Here is a 16,659-nt window from a genome sequence, read left to right on the forward strand (position 1 = left end):
AAAAAAAATAAACCCTTCCCCTCAAGTCACAGGAATGTTTGCGGAAGAGGAGACAGAGTCGGAGGCAGTGGACGACTCTTAGAAAGCAGTATCTCCCAGCTACAACAGGCCTGATACACATATGAATTTACACAGGCTGTAATAACAGCACACACAAGACTGGCAGAAGAAGCTCAAGCCATACAGAGTCCCAGCACAAAGAACAGAAAGTGACCACACAGTCCCATCCCTAACCAAAAGCTATGTGCAATTGATAGCAGCTAGGAGAGAAAAATCACTTCTATTTGGTATCGCGAGGTATATCAAGCAGCCTCGAAGGCAGGACCTATGCTTAGGAGTAGTTGGCCAACACAAAATTGACCCCATATTTTTTTGTGTGCTTTTTTGTTTTAGTTTGGTTTGGTAAGTTATGTGGGTACTGATGTGGGGAGGATCTTGAAAAAGTTGGAGAGGGGGAAATATTATCGAACTATATTCTATGAAAAAAAAAACTTAAGTCAATAAATAAGAAAAATTAAAGAAAAATTGTCTGGGTTTTTATGTTTGTTTAATATAAAAATGAAGTATTAATTATTGCCTACTGATAAAATATAAAATCTGTTGCTGATCCTCTCACTAGTCTGTTTTCATGACCATACACAATTCTATTTAGGAAATGAGCAGATTTGAGAAAGAAATTAATCTGGAGAGTATTACATAATTAAATGTGAGACTTTTAAAAATATTTTTTATTTTACACTGTTTATGTGTGCCTACATACATACATGTGCCCTTCATGCATCCATGTGCACCATGTGTATGCCTAGTGCCTACAGAGGCCAGAAGAGGACATTAGATCTCCTGTAACCAAGGTTGTGTGCTGCGAACAGAACATGGATCCTCTTGGGAGAGCAGCAAGCCCCCAGACGTCTCTCCAGCCCATGTGTTCCTCTTTGTTGTTGTTGTTGTTGTTGTTGTTGTTGTTATTATTGTTGTTGGTTTTCGTCTGTTTGAGACAGGATCTCACTGTGTAGCTCTTGTGAATGTAGAAGTCATTATGACGGTCAGGCTGGCCTTGATCTCATGAGATGTACCTGCTTTTGCCTCCCAAGTGCTGGGATTAAAGGGATTTTGTCACTGCCCCCTGCCAGGTTTGAAACTCTGCCTTGTCTGTGCAAGTCAGTACCCTGTGCCTTAGTTGTCAGTGCCTTATGGGAAAACTTGGTTTCCTGCAGCTTACATCCTCTAGGAAGCTGTAGGTGGCTGTGCGGCTCCACTACTTTTGAGGCTACGGTAACAATGTTACAAGTTCAATACCAGCCTGAGCAGCAGCTCCTTGCCTGAGTTTCCTTTTGCTGGAGATAGAGGCTGAGGACAAAACATCTTCCAGCTCTGTTATTCTTGTCAAATTGGTTGGACTATTTTGTATCCTTTTGCATTTTAGAAGTGAATTGTCAAATTATATTTTTAAAAAGCCCATAAGATTACTCACATACATCAAATGAGAAGAATTGACACCTTAAAAGGACTTCCAAACTATAGATGTGATGTAGCTATTCCTTAATCTAAGTGTTCTTTTATTTTGGTCAGTGGTATTTTTTACTTTAAATTATAGAAGTCTTATGTGTTTTTTTTAATCAAAAACTAGATATAAAAGTCAAAATTATAAAGTTTTTATGAAATAAAAACTCCCAGAAAGGTCTTATGAATTTAGGGCAGTAAAAGGTTTAATATATGATATATTATAAAAAATCCATAAAAGAAAAAGAATGAATTCTATTTCATCCACATTCTACAAAGTAGGCATGGTGCTTTAAGCCTGAGGTCCCGGGACATGGGAGGCTGAAACAAGATGACCAAAAACTGTATCCCTATCAGCCTGGACTGTGTAAGAAGACCCTGTCCTCAAAAAAAGAAAAGCAGAAAATTCTAAAGTCTGTTTCCCAAAAGAAAGCATTGAAAAATGAAATACCAACCTATGCATCTAGACATACATGCACGCATCTAAAAATGTGTGTGTGTGTCTAAAGTATAGAAAGCACTTTGATGACTCATTAAAAACAAAGGGAACACAATTTAAAAGTGGGCAAAGTGATAATCAACTGAAAATATGCTCTATATCTGTGGCCTTAGAGAAGTAAATTCCCATGGAGTCCCCATACATGAATTAGTAACCAGTTCAAATAGAGGATAATTGACGCACTGACAATCCCAAGTGTGAACGGAAACACCAAACAGCTGGGATTCATTCCCATGCAGTTCTGGGGAGGGCACAGTACGATGGATACTTTATAAACACCTCCGTAGTGTCTTTAAACATTAAACACACATTCAACATGACCCAGATTTTCTCCTAAGTGTTGGCCTGAAGCAAACCACAAAAACCATTTTCACATAGATTTGCACACAACAGTTGGTAGCAGCTTTGGAATTGACAAAAAAATAGCAGTGTCCTTTTAAGTACAACTCCATCTGTAGGTGAAAGGCTGAACTGCAACATATTTACACAAAATAGGACTTGTCTCTCTGAGGTGATAATATGCAAAAGAACAGTGGCTTGCTGGGAGTTGGGAGCAATGACAAGCTCATAGAAGTGTGCTCTGGCTTGGGCATGGTGATTGCCATAGCCTATATACTTATTAAGAGTAATTAGAATGCTCACTTAAAATGGGCTCAGTTATAGCATGTATAGTATACTCAAAAGTATAGTAGGACTCGGCAAATAAAAAAACTTTCTGCTCTTACAGAGGACCCAGATGTGGTTCCTAACTCATAGCCTGAGTTGTTCTCAGCCCCCTAATTGCAGTTCCAGGGGATCTGATGCCCTCTTCTGGCTTCTGGAGGCACCTGCATGCACTTGATACACACACATGCAAGCAGGCACATATTTTTCCGATGTGTTTTGCAGAAGGTAGAAGCACTGATACCCTTAAGTGAGGGTTAGCAGTTTTGTCTCAGTGTGAGCCAACCATACTGCGTCATTGCTTCATGTGCTTACACCGCCTGGACCATCTTTAGAAAAGAGGAAGAACTTAAAAACCTTCATGGAGATGTGATGCACCTTGCTTTGAGATGTTCGTGCTTTTCCCTCTAATATTTTAAAGTTTGTTTGCACAAACCCAATTGAACAGTTTGCCTTGGTTACCTAAGTGAAATATCTTGGTGAAACTATTCCAATCCATTCAACTTAGATTCTAAGAACCTGACACATTCTCTCTCTCTCTCTCTCTCTCTCTCTCTCTCTCTCTCTCTCCCTTCCTCCATCTTTCCCTCCCTCCCTCCACTATAGTTTGGGATCGAGACCCTTACTCATGCTGAGTTCATCAGAATTGCAATAGTAGCTTCAACTGTCAGGAACAGATCTGGGATCAAATGCAGTGATTCCAGCAGCTCAAAAAGCAGGGATGAGGCCATGGGTATTGATTGGTTATGCCCTGTTAAAGGCAGATAGCTAAAGAAGCCTTTGAGTATAAATGGAGTCCGTGTTTTACTTTTTCCTCTGTTGAAGTTGCTTTGGTTGGGTCTGTGAAGGGGAAAGTATGCAGGTGTACTGGACAGTAGACTATTGACCCACTGCCTAATCTGTGTGTTATGGGTGAACTGGCTAGGTAGAAGACACGGTGCCTCTCCTTTGTTTCTCCCTGAGAATCAGCCAGTAACACACAGGAGAAAGGGTTCGTCATGGAAATTCCAAAGTTTGAGGAGACTCTTAATTAGACGGGATTCCCTATAGCTTCCCTTGAGGCAGCATCCCACCTGTAACATCCCAGGCGCGCTGCTCAACATCTCCAGAGGCCTGCAAGTCCTTCCTGCTGCACGGAGGACCAAGGGGAAGCCTGTCACAGATGGGACTGCATTGAGTAGGCGAATTTCAGTGACCGGTTTCCCATCCTGATGTTGCCTCGTTTGGGTACCTAAGCTATTTTGAGGACCAGATTTCTATTCGAATCTGGTCAGGTCAGTCTGTTTGTTTGGGGTGTGTGCACGTGCACATGGCTGTGTGTGTCCTCCACGCTTGCCAACTATTGGGGTAGTGCGAAGGCATTTGCATGCTAGTGGGAACTGGGTGATATCGAGCTTGCTCTCTCAAATAGCATTCTTCATGGTAAGTTTTACTATTTTACTTACAATTACTGAACTACCACCGCGCACATACCACAACAGCCATAAATATTTGGAAATGTACCTACCTATATATACACCCATATACTCACCGGCAAAGGCATAGCCACAAATGCACAGGTGAGAGAAAGCCCTTAATTATCCTCACCTCTCTGGTCGCCCACAAAGCTATGTCCACAATAGGAATGTGGAAACTGTCCCTCGCTTTTCCTTCTTTGCCCATTTAGTCTGTCCCCTTGCCCTGTATATTTTTGAAACACTTTTTAAGTGACTCCCTCTTCCCCAACCATGCCGTCAGCTGCCAGTACCAGCCTGTATTGCTAGGCAGAATAGACAGTGTGGTTTTTAGCTTTGGGTGACTGATGAGCAAGTGTTGGCTCTGCTTGTATTGACTGTGTGTTGGTAAATGACATTTAACTTTTTGGGGGCTGCCTTTGTCTTAGTCTGCAGATTAAAGGAGATAAGGCTTAGCTGGTAGGTAGGCAGATAAAAGGCAGTAAACCATTTCTCTTCTACTTTTCTTTCCTCTCTACAGAAATATCACAGTGGCTTTTAAACTCATCTCTCAACCTCTTTGTTCCTCTGTAGTCATTCCTTCACTTTAAATCTAGAGTTATTAAAGCGTGTATGTAGTCATGTATGTTTGTGACTTAAAACCGCTTATATCCACTTGGCTACATCCACTTAGATCCACTTGCTTAGTCTGCTATAGAAAACCCTCTCTGGCCTGCCTTGGGTCCATGGCTGCTGACAGTCCCTCTCCTCTCTCACACCAATCGGTCCAGACTGCTAGGTGCTCTCACTCACTGTGTGATTTGTTAAAGTGCTTTGTGCCTTCCATCTTTTTCCCCTTCTACTAAATTTTCCACTTTCGGCTCTCCCTCTCCTACGCCTTATCTGATTGGTTCCATATATTAGGTTGTACCTGTGTGCCCGTGTGTTCTAGGGAAGGTAGATGCCAGGTTCCATTTATCTTTATCTTCCTAGTGACTTCTGATGCCTGACCTGTGTATAACCACTTGGTATTTGTTAGTTTGAGTGTTTGTAGTCTATGTTGTCTATTCTGTCGACATGTCTTTAAGAATGGTTGCTACATGCCCAATAACGGCTCTATTAAAATATTTTCAATCTTATTAGAAATTGAATGAGTATCCATTTATTCTTCTGTGCTTTTTTAGCAAGCCTGTGTTCAGAGTTGTATTTTGAGTGCAGTTCTGGGGGAGTAGCAATATGGAATATGTGGGGCATTATTACAGAACCACATACAAAGACCACAAGAGTCAGGTACAAACGAAATTCTCTCAAACAGCGGGCTTGGATTAGACCCAAGACGCTGATGAGATGGGTTTAGCAAGAAGAAGGGGAAATTCAGGATACATGGAAAATGAGAGAAGCATTTTACAACCCCTTTTTTTAAGCTGTGGAAGGAGGTCACTGCTGTCTGCTGGGAGGCCACATGAATAGAATAGGTCAATAAATATTTCATGCAAGTACAACTTAGCTGTTCTAAATAGTCTAGGCTCTTTCGAGTAAGAATTGTTTCAATTACATTGTTCAAACTTTTTAACTCCGTAAATCTCATATACAAACTTTTGAAGATGGTGAGGTCCTCAAAAACTATCCTAAGGAAAGGGATGGCGTAAACAAGATGGATGAAGAGGCTCACCACTCTCTTTTGTACGTTCTCTCTTGGTTCCTTTACCAGATAGTAGGACCTCCCAATCCTTGGGAATCATCATTCTAACAACACTGGAAACCCTCTAAATCTTCCTCGGTCACCTACTAGCTTACGAAAGCGAGACTGTGGCTCCAGGTGCTCAAATGACCATCTTTTTCTGGATGATAGAGCCAAGCCTCCCATCTTGTTGCTCTTGACGCTAGCTGTTCATCCGGTTTCAGTTTCGCACATCCCATGGATAGCATTTGAAGCTCTTGAAGTTTCTGTAATAAACATCATCTCTCGCTCCTGTGACACCCTCTCTCTTGGTTGTACCACCTGCAGCAAGCGAAATTATTCCTCGGTGTTTACACCTTTCGAATATTTATAGACCGGCATCATGGCACTCCTTAGTCATCCTCCAGCCTCGTCGCGTTGCATATATAGCTCCTTTAATCCTGCTACAAAGTCAAGCTCTTCAGTGTCTTAACCACTCCTACCATTCTCTCTCCAGTGCCTATAAGAGAACAGTTTGAATGCATTCCAGATGGCAACAGACTAACCCCAGCATGTTGTAACGAGGGGAGAATAACACACTGAGGAGATGAAAGGAACAATCTACAGGTTAATTAGTAGTGTGGCCACAAATATGTGCACAGTTTGTTTCAGAAATAAAGCAAGCTGTATTTGTTGTAACTGTCTCCACTTTGAACTCGGTAGAATGTTGACAATGCCAAGCTGTGTTGACGGTCCAAATAGTCACTAAAGACCTTCAACTTTGTACTCCCTGTGTGCAACTCTTGCCCAAGATGAACTTCAAATAATAGCCCATAGTAAGACAAAAAGACATGACTGGTTTCTCTGTGTAGTGTTAAGCGTTCTCTAGTGTCTGAGTTTCAGCTAAGCTCAGGAAGGGAGGTTCTTTGATTTGGCTCTCTATTAGGCTCGTGGGTGTTAGTCATCTCGTAAAATTAGCTGTGTTTACTGAACATGATAGCCCGAGTACGGGAACAACATTAGCACAGTAGGGATTGCTGAGAAGTCCTTCACTAATATCAATAGAACATGGCCATTTCCAGGTGCTCTTCTTTGTTCGTTTGTTTGCTTTTAATTTCATAACTTCCATAACATTTTAAAAATGTGGAGTCTTAAAAGGCTATGCAGAAATTGCCACGGACTGATTTTCTCTGTACCTTGGGATAATCTTGATTTAATTCAGTTTGTGTGCTTTTCTTACAAAATGTGTCTTAGAATGAAAAGCTGAAGTAAGAAGAAGCCCTTAAAAGAAGCTCTTGATTTCTATATATATTTTTTCAGTGACGGGGATGGATTTAGAGGGCATTGCTTATTGTACTGTCATTTAGCCAAGTGGGCCTGGGCTGTATAAGAAAGGTGGATGACCAGATACCTGGTCATGCCTGCCTTTGAAGTAGAAGTAGAAGCCAGCAAATCCCTGCAAATTCAAGGCCAGCATTGCCTACATAATGAGTTCCAGTCCAGCCTGGGTTAAATAGTAAAACCCTGTCTTAAGAAAAGAAAGAAAACCTGGAAACTCCCAGATTGTTTCTCTGTTGCTGACCAAAATCAAACCAACTTGGGGGGCAAGGAACAGTGCTTACTTGCTTTACAGGTTACAGTCTAACATGGAGGAATGGTACTTACTGGCTTGCTCTGCCATTGGTTTCCTCAGTTACATTTATTAGACAGCCCAGGCCTACCTGTGGGGAAGGGGGGAATAGCACCACCCAGAGTGCACTGGGCCATCAGGTATCATTCGTTACTCCAGAAAATGCCTCCTGGACATACCCACAGCAAATATGATAGAGGTAGTTCCTCAACAGGGACTTGTTCTCCTCAGATAGCTTTGTCTAGATTTGTGTCAGGATGACAAAAGCTATTACAGAAAAGTGGCTGAGGATGAGCCTGAAGCCTAGAAGTTTCCCCGCTTTAAGCTCCTGTCTTAAGTTTCTGCCTTGGCTTCCTTTAATGATACACTGTAAACAACAACATGAAATAAGCCCTTCTTTCCCCAGATGGCTCTTGGTCACACTGTTTACCACAGCAACAGAAAGCAGGACAGAGGGGGTGTTATCAGGCCAGGTCTGTATGACTCCTAGGAAATGTTTCTTTTCCCAAGGTCTCGCATGGTCCATGAAGCATTCCTTGCGCCCAACCAAGTTCTTCCTAGAGAATTTCTATCTGTGCCTTTCTCCTGCCGGTGTCTCTGACGTTCTTGCAGGTTGATCAGCTCTGGCGATTTCTTTCTGTTTTCTTCTATAAAGCATTTGTTTGTAGCTCAGGAAATATGAGTGCCAGCAAAGTTCATTAGAATATTTTCAATCTTTTATATTTACAACCAAGCAATTCTGCCAATCTGAAGGTGGCGAAGAAGGACAGCTATTTTCTCTCACATCCAAAGCAAGACTGTGAAGGGACTTAGTCTCTGAATGAAAGAGAAGGGGGAAGTAGAAACCTCCTCATGTTTTATTCAGATGTTAACAAAGAAATTGAGAAGTGTGTTTTCTTAAAATTGACACCATTTTTGTCCCAAATGTTCCGGTGAGTGATAGCGGGCGATGGGAATCAGGAGCGGTGAGGGGAGCATTTTCCAGGAGCTCGGTCCCGGTGGGAAGTATTACCTCCACGTAATACACTAATCACTTTGAATCCTGCATATTTTCACATACTGTGTGCATACATACGGATATTAATAACTGTTCCCCAGACGTCACTTCAGCACTTGGAGAGCTCCGTGTTGCTAAGCAAGTGCTGGAGATGGAATCAGATACAGATGGCAGTTGAGCAAAGAGGAATTTACAGAGATGCATGCGTGTGAGGGCCTGAGGTCCTGAGACTCCATGCCCAGAGGTCTCTCATGCCAGCTCTGCATGGTATTCACTGACCCACTCCACTGAGAACACAAATGACATTGCTAGTGTTTCAAAATCTGTCTACTCTCATCATCCCTACATTGCACGCAATGGTTTTTGCATAAGCTTCCCTTACAGTGTGGTCCCCTAATAGAAACCATAGATATATGTGGACACTTTACTCTTTTGTATATGTGTTCCATCTCCGTATTTACAACAATATATCTTAGAGGAATTCATATTTTATAATACACATAAGTGAGTGTGTGTATATTATACAGGAGAAAAAAGAGAGAGGAGGAGCGGGGAGAGAGAGCCTCTTCTCCATACTACCTGCAGATATCTCCGACTAAGGTTGAAACTCTTGTAGTATATAGGGCTCCAGTAGGTGACGTAGCTTGCTTAAGGTCATATGTATGGTATATCTAGACCAAACCCAATTCTTCTACCCTGAAATTTACAATTACTCTTGTACTTTACGTTCATTTAACAGAAAACACAAAATGGGAAGCCTTCCGTCAAGTGACTATTTAACAATATTGTGTAAAACAGTTCACACTCCGGATGTGGCCGAACCGGGCCTGGAACCTTGTGCTCTTGACTCAGATCTCCATCCCATCCTGCTACCATGACTCCAGGCTTCAGTACCCAGCAGATAAGTCTGCAGTGTGCCAACCTGCTTCTGAGAAAATGAAATGATCATGGTGGCGTGGATGGTCCAGGAGTATCACTGGTTCTGGAATCATCCTGGTAGACTTTAGCAGCAGCCCAGGCAGTATCTCAAAGAAATGTTTTTATCAGAGAGAGGGGAAAACTGCGCATGCTCAGGAAATTGCACCTGATAGGTCAAAGACACCCCGACGGGATGTAGCATTTTTGTAAGAGAGTGTGCACAGGCTGAAGGAGCTCAAGGGCCTGGGGCTCAGTCCTGGTTCTGCCATTGATTGCTACGGGATCTTACTCAAGTCAGTGTCTCGCTTAGCATTTGTTCTATGTTCTGTGTTACTAATAAGAAGATTGAATGAGATAATCAACACCCTCCACATTCGGGGCCTGTCTGAAGCCTCTCAGGAGCACATTCTAGACATTGGGTCTTGAAGTAGACAAGGAGACTAATTGGCTTCCTGCAGAGATTGTGCCAATTGAGACTGTCATCTGCCACTGGTGCCGGCCTTGTATATCAGGGTCATTTTAGCTGACTCATAGATCGCTGTTGGATCCCTTAAAGGTCAGCTCTGCTACCTACTTCTCAGCTCATTCACAAGGTTATTCCCTTGCCAGTTCCTTTGATGAAGGGGGAGATGGTCTTATGTACAATTCCAGATGAGCCAGAATTTCGGGAGATTGTACTTAAAACATGCATTTTTGCCTTTTTGTGATTTAAATTTGTAGCTCCCCTTGGAGCAGGAACTGGAAGGCAGAAATCTTTTAGTAGCCACACAATGTTAATAGTCTATTTTATACTGCTATGACATAATAGCTGAGATTAGATAATTTGTAAAGCACAAAGATTTCTTTATAGATCTAGAGATTGGGTTTTCCAACATAAGACACTGGCAAGGTTGTTGACTTGTCAAGACCCCTGTGTGCTTCCAGGATGGTACCTTGCTAGTGCATCATTGCTTAGTATCTTGCTGCATAAACCCTCCTAAGGGCCTTCCCAAACTCTAGAGGGAGATGCCCTTGTGACCTTGCATATCCATGGTTATTGTATTGCTGTTCACTCTTTACCTCAAGGACTGTAAGGCAGCATGTCACGTGCGTATCAGTGGTTATGGTAGCACTGTTCACAGCAGTGAATTGATGTAATGAGCCTAGGTGTCTGAACAGAGGAGGAATGAAGTTGGGGCTGGAAAGATGGCTCCAGGATTAAGAGCCACGACTGCTAATCCAAAGGACCCAGGTTGGATTTCCAAGCAACCCCATGTGACTCAACAGTTCCAGGGGATTCACCCTCTTCTGGCCTCCTCAGACACCAGGCACACCACTTGGTGCATAAACATTCATGCAGACTGAACACTTACATGCAAGAAACAAATAAGACTTGAACAACGGCTCTAAGTAGAATTGCTAATGCAGAAGAGTAGAGAATGTCACTCTCAGAGGGCCCTACAACACAAAGAACTCCAGGCCACTAATGAATGCTGAGAGCACCGGAACCAACAGCCTCACCCAGGCGTGGCCCCTGATTGGTTATACAATACAAAGTGGTCAGCTCTGAAATCACACAATCACACACATACACACACACACACACAAACAAAAATGGACACAAGATGGCGCGTGTGTCTGTGTATAGTGTATAGTGTGTGTGTAATGTGTGTAGTGTATGTATAGTGTGTGTGTAGTGTGTCTAGTGTGTGTATAGTGTGTGTCTGTGTTTGTGTGTGTCTAGTGTGTGTGAAGCAGTAATAGAGAAAAAGAGGATATCATTATGAGAGTGGACTGGACTGGGGAGGGACTGGAGGCAGGAAAAGGATAAAGGAAGTAGGATAATTATATTTTAATTAAAATGTAGAAATTAATTAATTAATGTTTTTAAAAAGAAAAAGGAAATCAGGCAATAGGGACCAGCCCAGGAAGCAGCATTTTTCCATGGCCTATGTTTCACTTAAAAAAAGAACAACAACAAAGTAATGTCATTTGTAGGAAAATCGAAACAACTGGAGATAATTTTATCAAGCTAATTTAAGTCTCAGAAAGACAGATATTTCATGTTTTATCTCACTTGTGGGTCCTTGATTGTGTGTGTGTGTGTGTGTGTGTGTGTGTGTGTGTGTATGTGTGCACATGCACATGCACATGCACACAGGCAAAAATAGAAATGAAACTGTCTAGACTAGCTGTCTTTGGGTTACTATTGCTTTGATAAAAACATTATGATCAAATACAGCTTGGGAAGGAAAGGTTTGTTTTGCTTACACTTCCACATCACAGTTTATCATTGAAGGAAGTCAGGACAAGAACTCCAGCAGGGCAGGAGCCTGGAGGCAGGAGCTATGGAGGGGTGCTGCTTACTGCCTTCTTCCCCATAGCTCACTCAGCCTGCTTTCTTATAAAATCCAGGATCACCAGCCCAGGGGTAGCATCACCCACTTTCCCCCATCAATCACTCATTAAGAAAATGTCCCACTACAGCATGATAGTATGAAGGAATTTTCACAATTAAGGTTCCTTCCTCTCAGACTATGACTTGTGTCAAGTTGACATAAAACTAGCCAGCCCGATACCAAAGGGATTAGCAAGAGACAGAAAGGGCTGGAAAGAGGAGGCAGATGCAGCAGAGTGTGAGGTACTGGCCAAAGTTCTTATACACTTTCTTGAAAATGCCCTTTGCTTGCAGTGATTATTAGGAAAGTATTTTTAAATCAAATATTCTTTTTGCAAGTTAAAAAGTGAGCACAACCTCCAAGCATGAAAGTAATCCTATTCGCTGATAACTTTACTTGCTTAGCCTGTTGGCTTTTCTAGACTGCCCCTCTCTACTGACATATTGTCTACTATTTAGTTGAAATAGTCTGGCTGTTCGGGTTTAGCTCAATTATTAAGACTCCCATAAGGCCTTTCCATTTGTAGCAGTAAGACAATCACAGGTTCAGAGCGATAAGGAAGCCCTTGTAGTCTCCCAGGCTAAGGAAACCTGATTTACAAAGTTGGTTTCGTCAGCCTTAAGGAAGTTGCTCCACATGGGAAACTGGAGAAAAGGGCACAGGCTCCAAAGCCAGCACAGACAGTAATAATATATTAAATCTCTTGTTGTGTGTGGAGGCCCTTGGTTCAGTTGGTTTGTTAAGCATTGCTCAGAAGTTCTGGGTGCTGGCCCTGTTTCTGAGCTCCTGCCTCCTGTTGCCTAGTCAACTGTGTTTCCTTTATCCTTGATGGCTTGAAGCCTGTCAACCATCCCTCTGATCGTGCCTATTTCAAGCACCGATAATTTTATCTAAAAGATGGGCATTAAGGTCGTGATACCTTAAAGGATACCCTATACTTGAGTCGCTCGCCTTGCATTCTGAATGCCCTCCCCAAGGAACGGTTTGTACAATTTTGTTAATAATATAAAGGGAGAACATTTGGGCACCTTTTCTCTGTTGCTGGTTTGTAGAGCTATTTTTAACTTTTGTTCTTTGCTGATTTTTTCTGTGCCTGTGAATCGTAAGGTGCCAGACTGACTGCCCTTGAGGCTGGTTCCCTAATTTATCCCAAGAACAGGAACAATACAGGGGGTGACAGAACTGGTCATGTCTGGGTCCAGCACATTAGCCTGACCTACTCTGGGAGAATATTGCCCAGACATAAAGAGGGAATTGTTTCTGGGAATGCAGACCATCTGCTTTGGTGGCAAGCAGACAAAACCTTTTGCTATCACCAGGCACTACAATGTTTTTGCATCCAGCAAGCCACAGACATCCATCCTTTCTTTGGGGAAAAACTGCAGTGTTTTTCTCCCTTCCTCCTCTACCTGTCAACATTCTTTAAGGTCAAATTCAATTGCCTGTTTCCTCGGGAAACTCCCAGACAGCTTGCTTGGATGTGACTTCCCTTGCATATTTCTATAGGACGTTCTTCCACAGCATGCCGTACATGTAGTCATGGATTGTTGGACATAGGAAGCTGCCACAATCACTGTAAGAAGCACTAATGGTGACTGGTCCACTTCTTGATGTCACACAAAAGCAGACTGTCGTACTGGACAAAGAGCAGACCTCTGGAGTCTGCTAAATAGATTGAAAACCAAAACATTCCTGTCTAGAGTGGGCTTTTCCTGTAAGCTAGTGATTAAAGTTGTTCCAGGCCCAGGGTAGCTGTCCAGCTCCGCAGATACCTTATGAACTCGGGCTCTTGATTCCATGAACCACACTTTGAGCATTCATGGTCAAGACCCAAACAGCTACTTCTGCTGCCGAGTCGGCCACCATGGCCATCACACGATCTCGTCCTTATTTTGGCAAAGTACGTTTCATAGATCCTATGTGCTTCTCAGTATCCTAGTAAGTGATCTTTCGACTTATTGAAAGAGAAGTTAATATAGAAAAATAAGTACGTTGACTTATACTTAGTTTATATTATAAAAATTATACTTCTCAAGGGAAATCAGCAGGTTCTTAATAATATTCACATGGCTTGGTCAATTTGCCCCACCTCTCAGTCTGTTTTCTACAATAAAATGTCATTTGTTGGCATGAAATCCTCAGAGGTATACCATCAATTTTCAAAGCATACTCAGTTTTTTTAGTAAACCAATAAAGTTTGGAGAATGGTTTTTGTTGTTTTGAGAATAACCACAAAAAGTGCGCCCAGTGAAAGAAATTAGCTTTCTTACTATGAGTGGAAAAGGTACATGACTTGGAAGGAGCATTTCTAATTCTGTGTCTGACGCTAAAAAATAAGTGTAAGGGAACTCTTGGACAGAAGTTTATCATAATTGTTTTAATATCAAAAACACAATGCTGAAATTTCACAACAACACCACTGGAATACAGACCATCATTTTTAAAGACTTGAACTCTTCCCGGTGTTTGACTGATGATGCTTCAAGTTTGTTTGTTTAATTGTTTTATAGATTGCTCTAGTCCTGCATCAGAATCCAAAGGAATATTTCCAGGACCAAATACAACCCGAGAGAAATCTATTTATCTCTTCTTATTGAAACATTTACCCCTCCCAGTTTCAAGTGTAAAGTGGCTGTCAGTCCGATGTGACGGGGTGCTGAAAGCCTTCTACAGTGTGAAGTCACTCCATAATATTCCATAATGCCAGATCCGCAGCGATGTTCATACAGAGCCCAGAACAGGCAATGCAGCCATGGGGTTGGAGTAGACACTACTCAGGCAGGGCTGCTTGGGCATGAAATTAGTTAAATATCTTCTGTGACTTACCTTTCTCCGTCTTTAGAGTAAGAATAGTAAATCCACATAGAGTGCCATGAATAGGAAATGTGTTGACCCAAGAGCTTCAAGAAAATGTTAGCCGTCCATGAGCTAGTTCGTGCAGTGATGGCAGTGGAGACCATGGTGGGGTTGCTGGTTAGTGTAGTAATACCATTTGTCCTGTGTCTCTAGCTGCTACAGGATGAGCCTGCTGCCTCCCTCACCTTGGCTTCTTTGGGATGATCCAGGAGTTCCTCTGTGACAAGCAACCCTTTATCTTGCAGGCCGCTGTGCTCGCTGTGGGGAGAACGTGGTTGGGGAAGGGACAGGATGCACCGCCATGGATCAAGTCTTCCATGTGGATTGCTTCACCTGCATCGTCTGTAACAACAAGCTCCGAGGACAGCCTTTCTATGCTGTGGAGAAGAAGGCCTACTGTGAGCCCTGCTACATTGTAAGTCCCCACACTGGGTCTTCATCTGCTTTGCCTTCTTTGACAAAAACACCAGTCACTTCACATAAATGTCACCATCAATGCTTTGAACTTCAAAAGATGTGTACCTGCATAAATTGCCATACTGTGTGTGTGTGTGTGTGTGTGTGTGTGTGTGTAGTTAGCATCATAGGAGGTCAGAAAATTGTGTTGGGAGACAGTTGCCTTTCAATTAGCGGTTTGCCAGAAAGGTTTCCTGGCCTCTATGTAGAAACGGTATGTTCTCTGTGATGTATACGAAAGGTCCCTCGTTGGCAAAGTCCTAGGTCCTGTTACTCAGTCTCATTCTGCATTTGAAGTCCCAGTACTTTGGAGAAGACTCAGTAGATGGCTGAATTCATCAGTGGTCTTCCAAACTTCTGGGCTAATGATCTCTGCAGAATCATTTTTAGTTCCCCTATCCCCAGGTTGTCTGTGATGAAGAGAACCTCTTTGTTATAGAGTACCTTGAGGTAGTAAGGCTGTTCTGTTTTAAAAGAAGAAACCTATGCTTAGTGATTGAACATAAGTCACATTTTCTCAGCATTTTACATGGCTTTTTAATCTACTAAGCTGCCTTCTGATCTCGTGGTTTGATGAATTACAAAATGATTTTCTGTCCAAAGTAAATTCCTTTGCTGTCGTTCTGGCTGTGATTTATATGTGGAACATAGTTGTGGGAAATGTAGTACCTTTTGCAAACCTACAAAACAGCCTTGGTTGTCCCCACTGCCAAGCCCTTCCAACACTAAAAAACCTTGAGGAGCTGGGCAGTGGTGGCACATGCCTCTAATCCCAGCACTCAGGAAGCCGAGACAGGTGGATCTTTGTGAGTTCAAGGCCAGCCTGTTCTACAAGAGCTAGTTCCAGGGCAGTCAGGGCTGTTACACAGAGAAACCCTGTCTTGAAAAGCCTAAAAATAAATAAGAAAAAGAAAAGAAAATTTGAGAATAAGGTACTGGACCCAGAAATCTGCGGGTCTCCAGAGTTTGGAGTTATTGGCATTTCTGCCTCAGTTGGTGTCTTTTTTGGGGGGGGATTTTTTTTTTTGAGACAGGGTTTCTCTGTAGCTTTTGGTTCCTGTCCTGGAACTAGCTCTTGTAGACCAGGCTGGCCTCAAACTCACAGAGATCCACCTGCCTCTGCCTCCCGAGTGCTGGGATTAAAGGCGTGCGCCACCACTGCCCGGCCTCAGTTGGTGTCTTAATGAGGGTGTCTATTGCTGTGACAAAACACCATGACTAAAAGAAACTTGAGGAGGAAAGGGTTTATTTCAGCTTATATCCCCAGGTAACGGTCCCACACTAAAGAAAGTCAGGGCAGGAACATGGAGGCAGGTACTGATGCAGAGGCCATGCTGCTTACTGGCTTGCTCCCATTGGCTCACTCAGCCTGCTTTCTTACAGAACCCAGGACCACCAGCCCAGGATGGCCCCACCTACAATAGGCTGGGCCCTCCCCCACCAATCACTAAATATAAGACAATGCCCTATAAATTTGCCTACAGCCCAGTCTTAAGAGGCCTTTTCTTAATTGAGATTGCCTCCTTTTCAGTGACCTTAGCCTGTGTCAAGTTGACACAAAACTAACCAGCCCAGTTGCTAACAATATTCTGGACCATTGAACTTATTGAAACGCAGGGGTGTGCAGCGCAGAGCTCAGTTTTCCATGACTAAGGTTTTATATATATTC

General features: G+C 42.7%; 1 protein-coding gene across 2 annotated transcripts in view; it reads left to right on the forward strand.

Annotated features, from left to right (window-relative positions):
- The window catches only part of Lpp (LIM domain containing preferred translocation partner in lipoma), a 600,182-nt gene that overhangs the window by 487,116 nt on the left and 96,407 nt on the right, over positions 1–16,659 (forward strand). For both annotated transcript variants that reach the window (XM_026785266.1, XM_013351721.2), the window contains one exon: positions 14,780–14,949. In XM_026785266.1, coding sequence (XP_026641067.1) covers positions 14,780–14,949 — 170 coding nt within the window. The remainder of the gene's footprint in view (positions 1–14,779; positions 14,950–16,659) is intronic.

Source organism: Microtus ochrogaster, chromosome 2 (assembly GCF_000317375.1).
Source record: "Microtus ochrogaster isolate Prairie Vole_2 chromosome 2, MicOch1.0, whole genome shotgun sequence".
NCBI classification, from domain to species: domain Eukaryota; kingdom Metazoa; phylum Chordata; class Mammalia; order Rodentia; family Cricetidae; genus Microtus; species Microtus ochrogaster.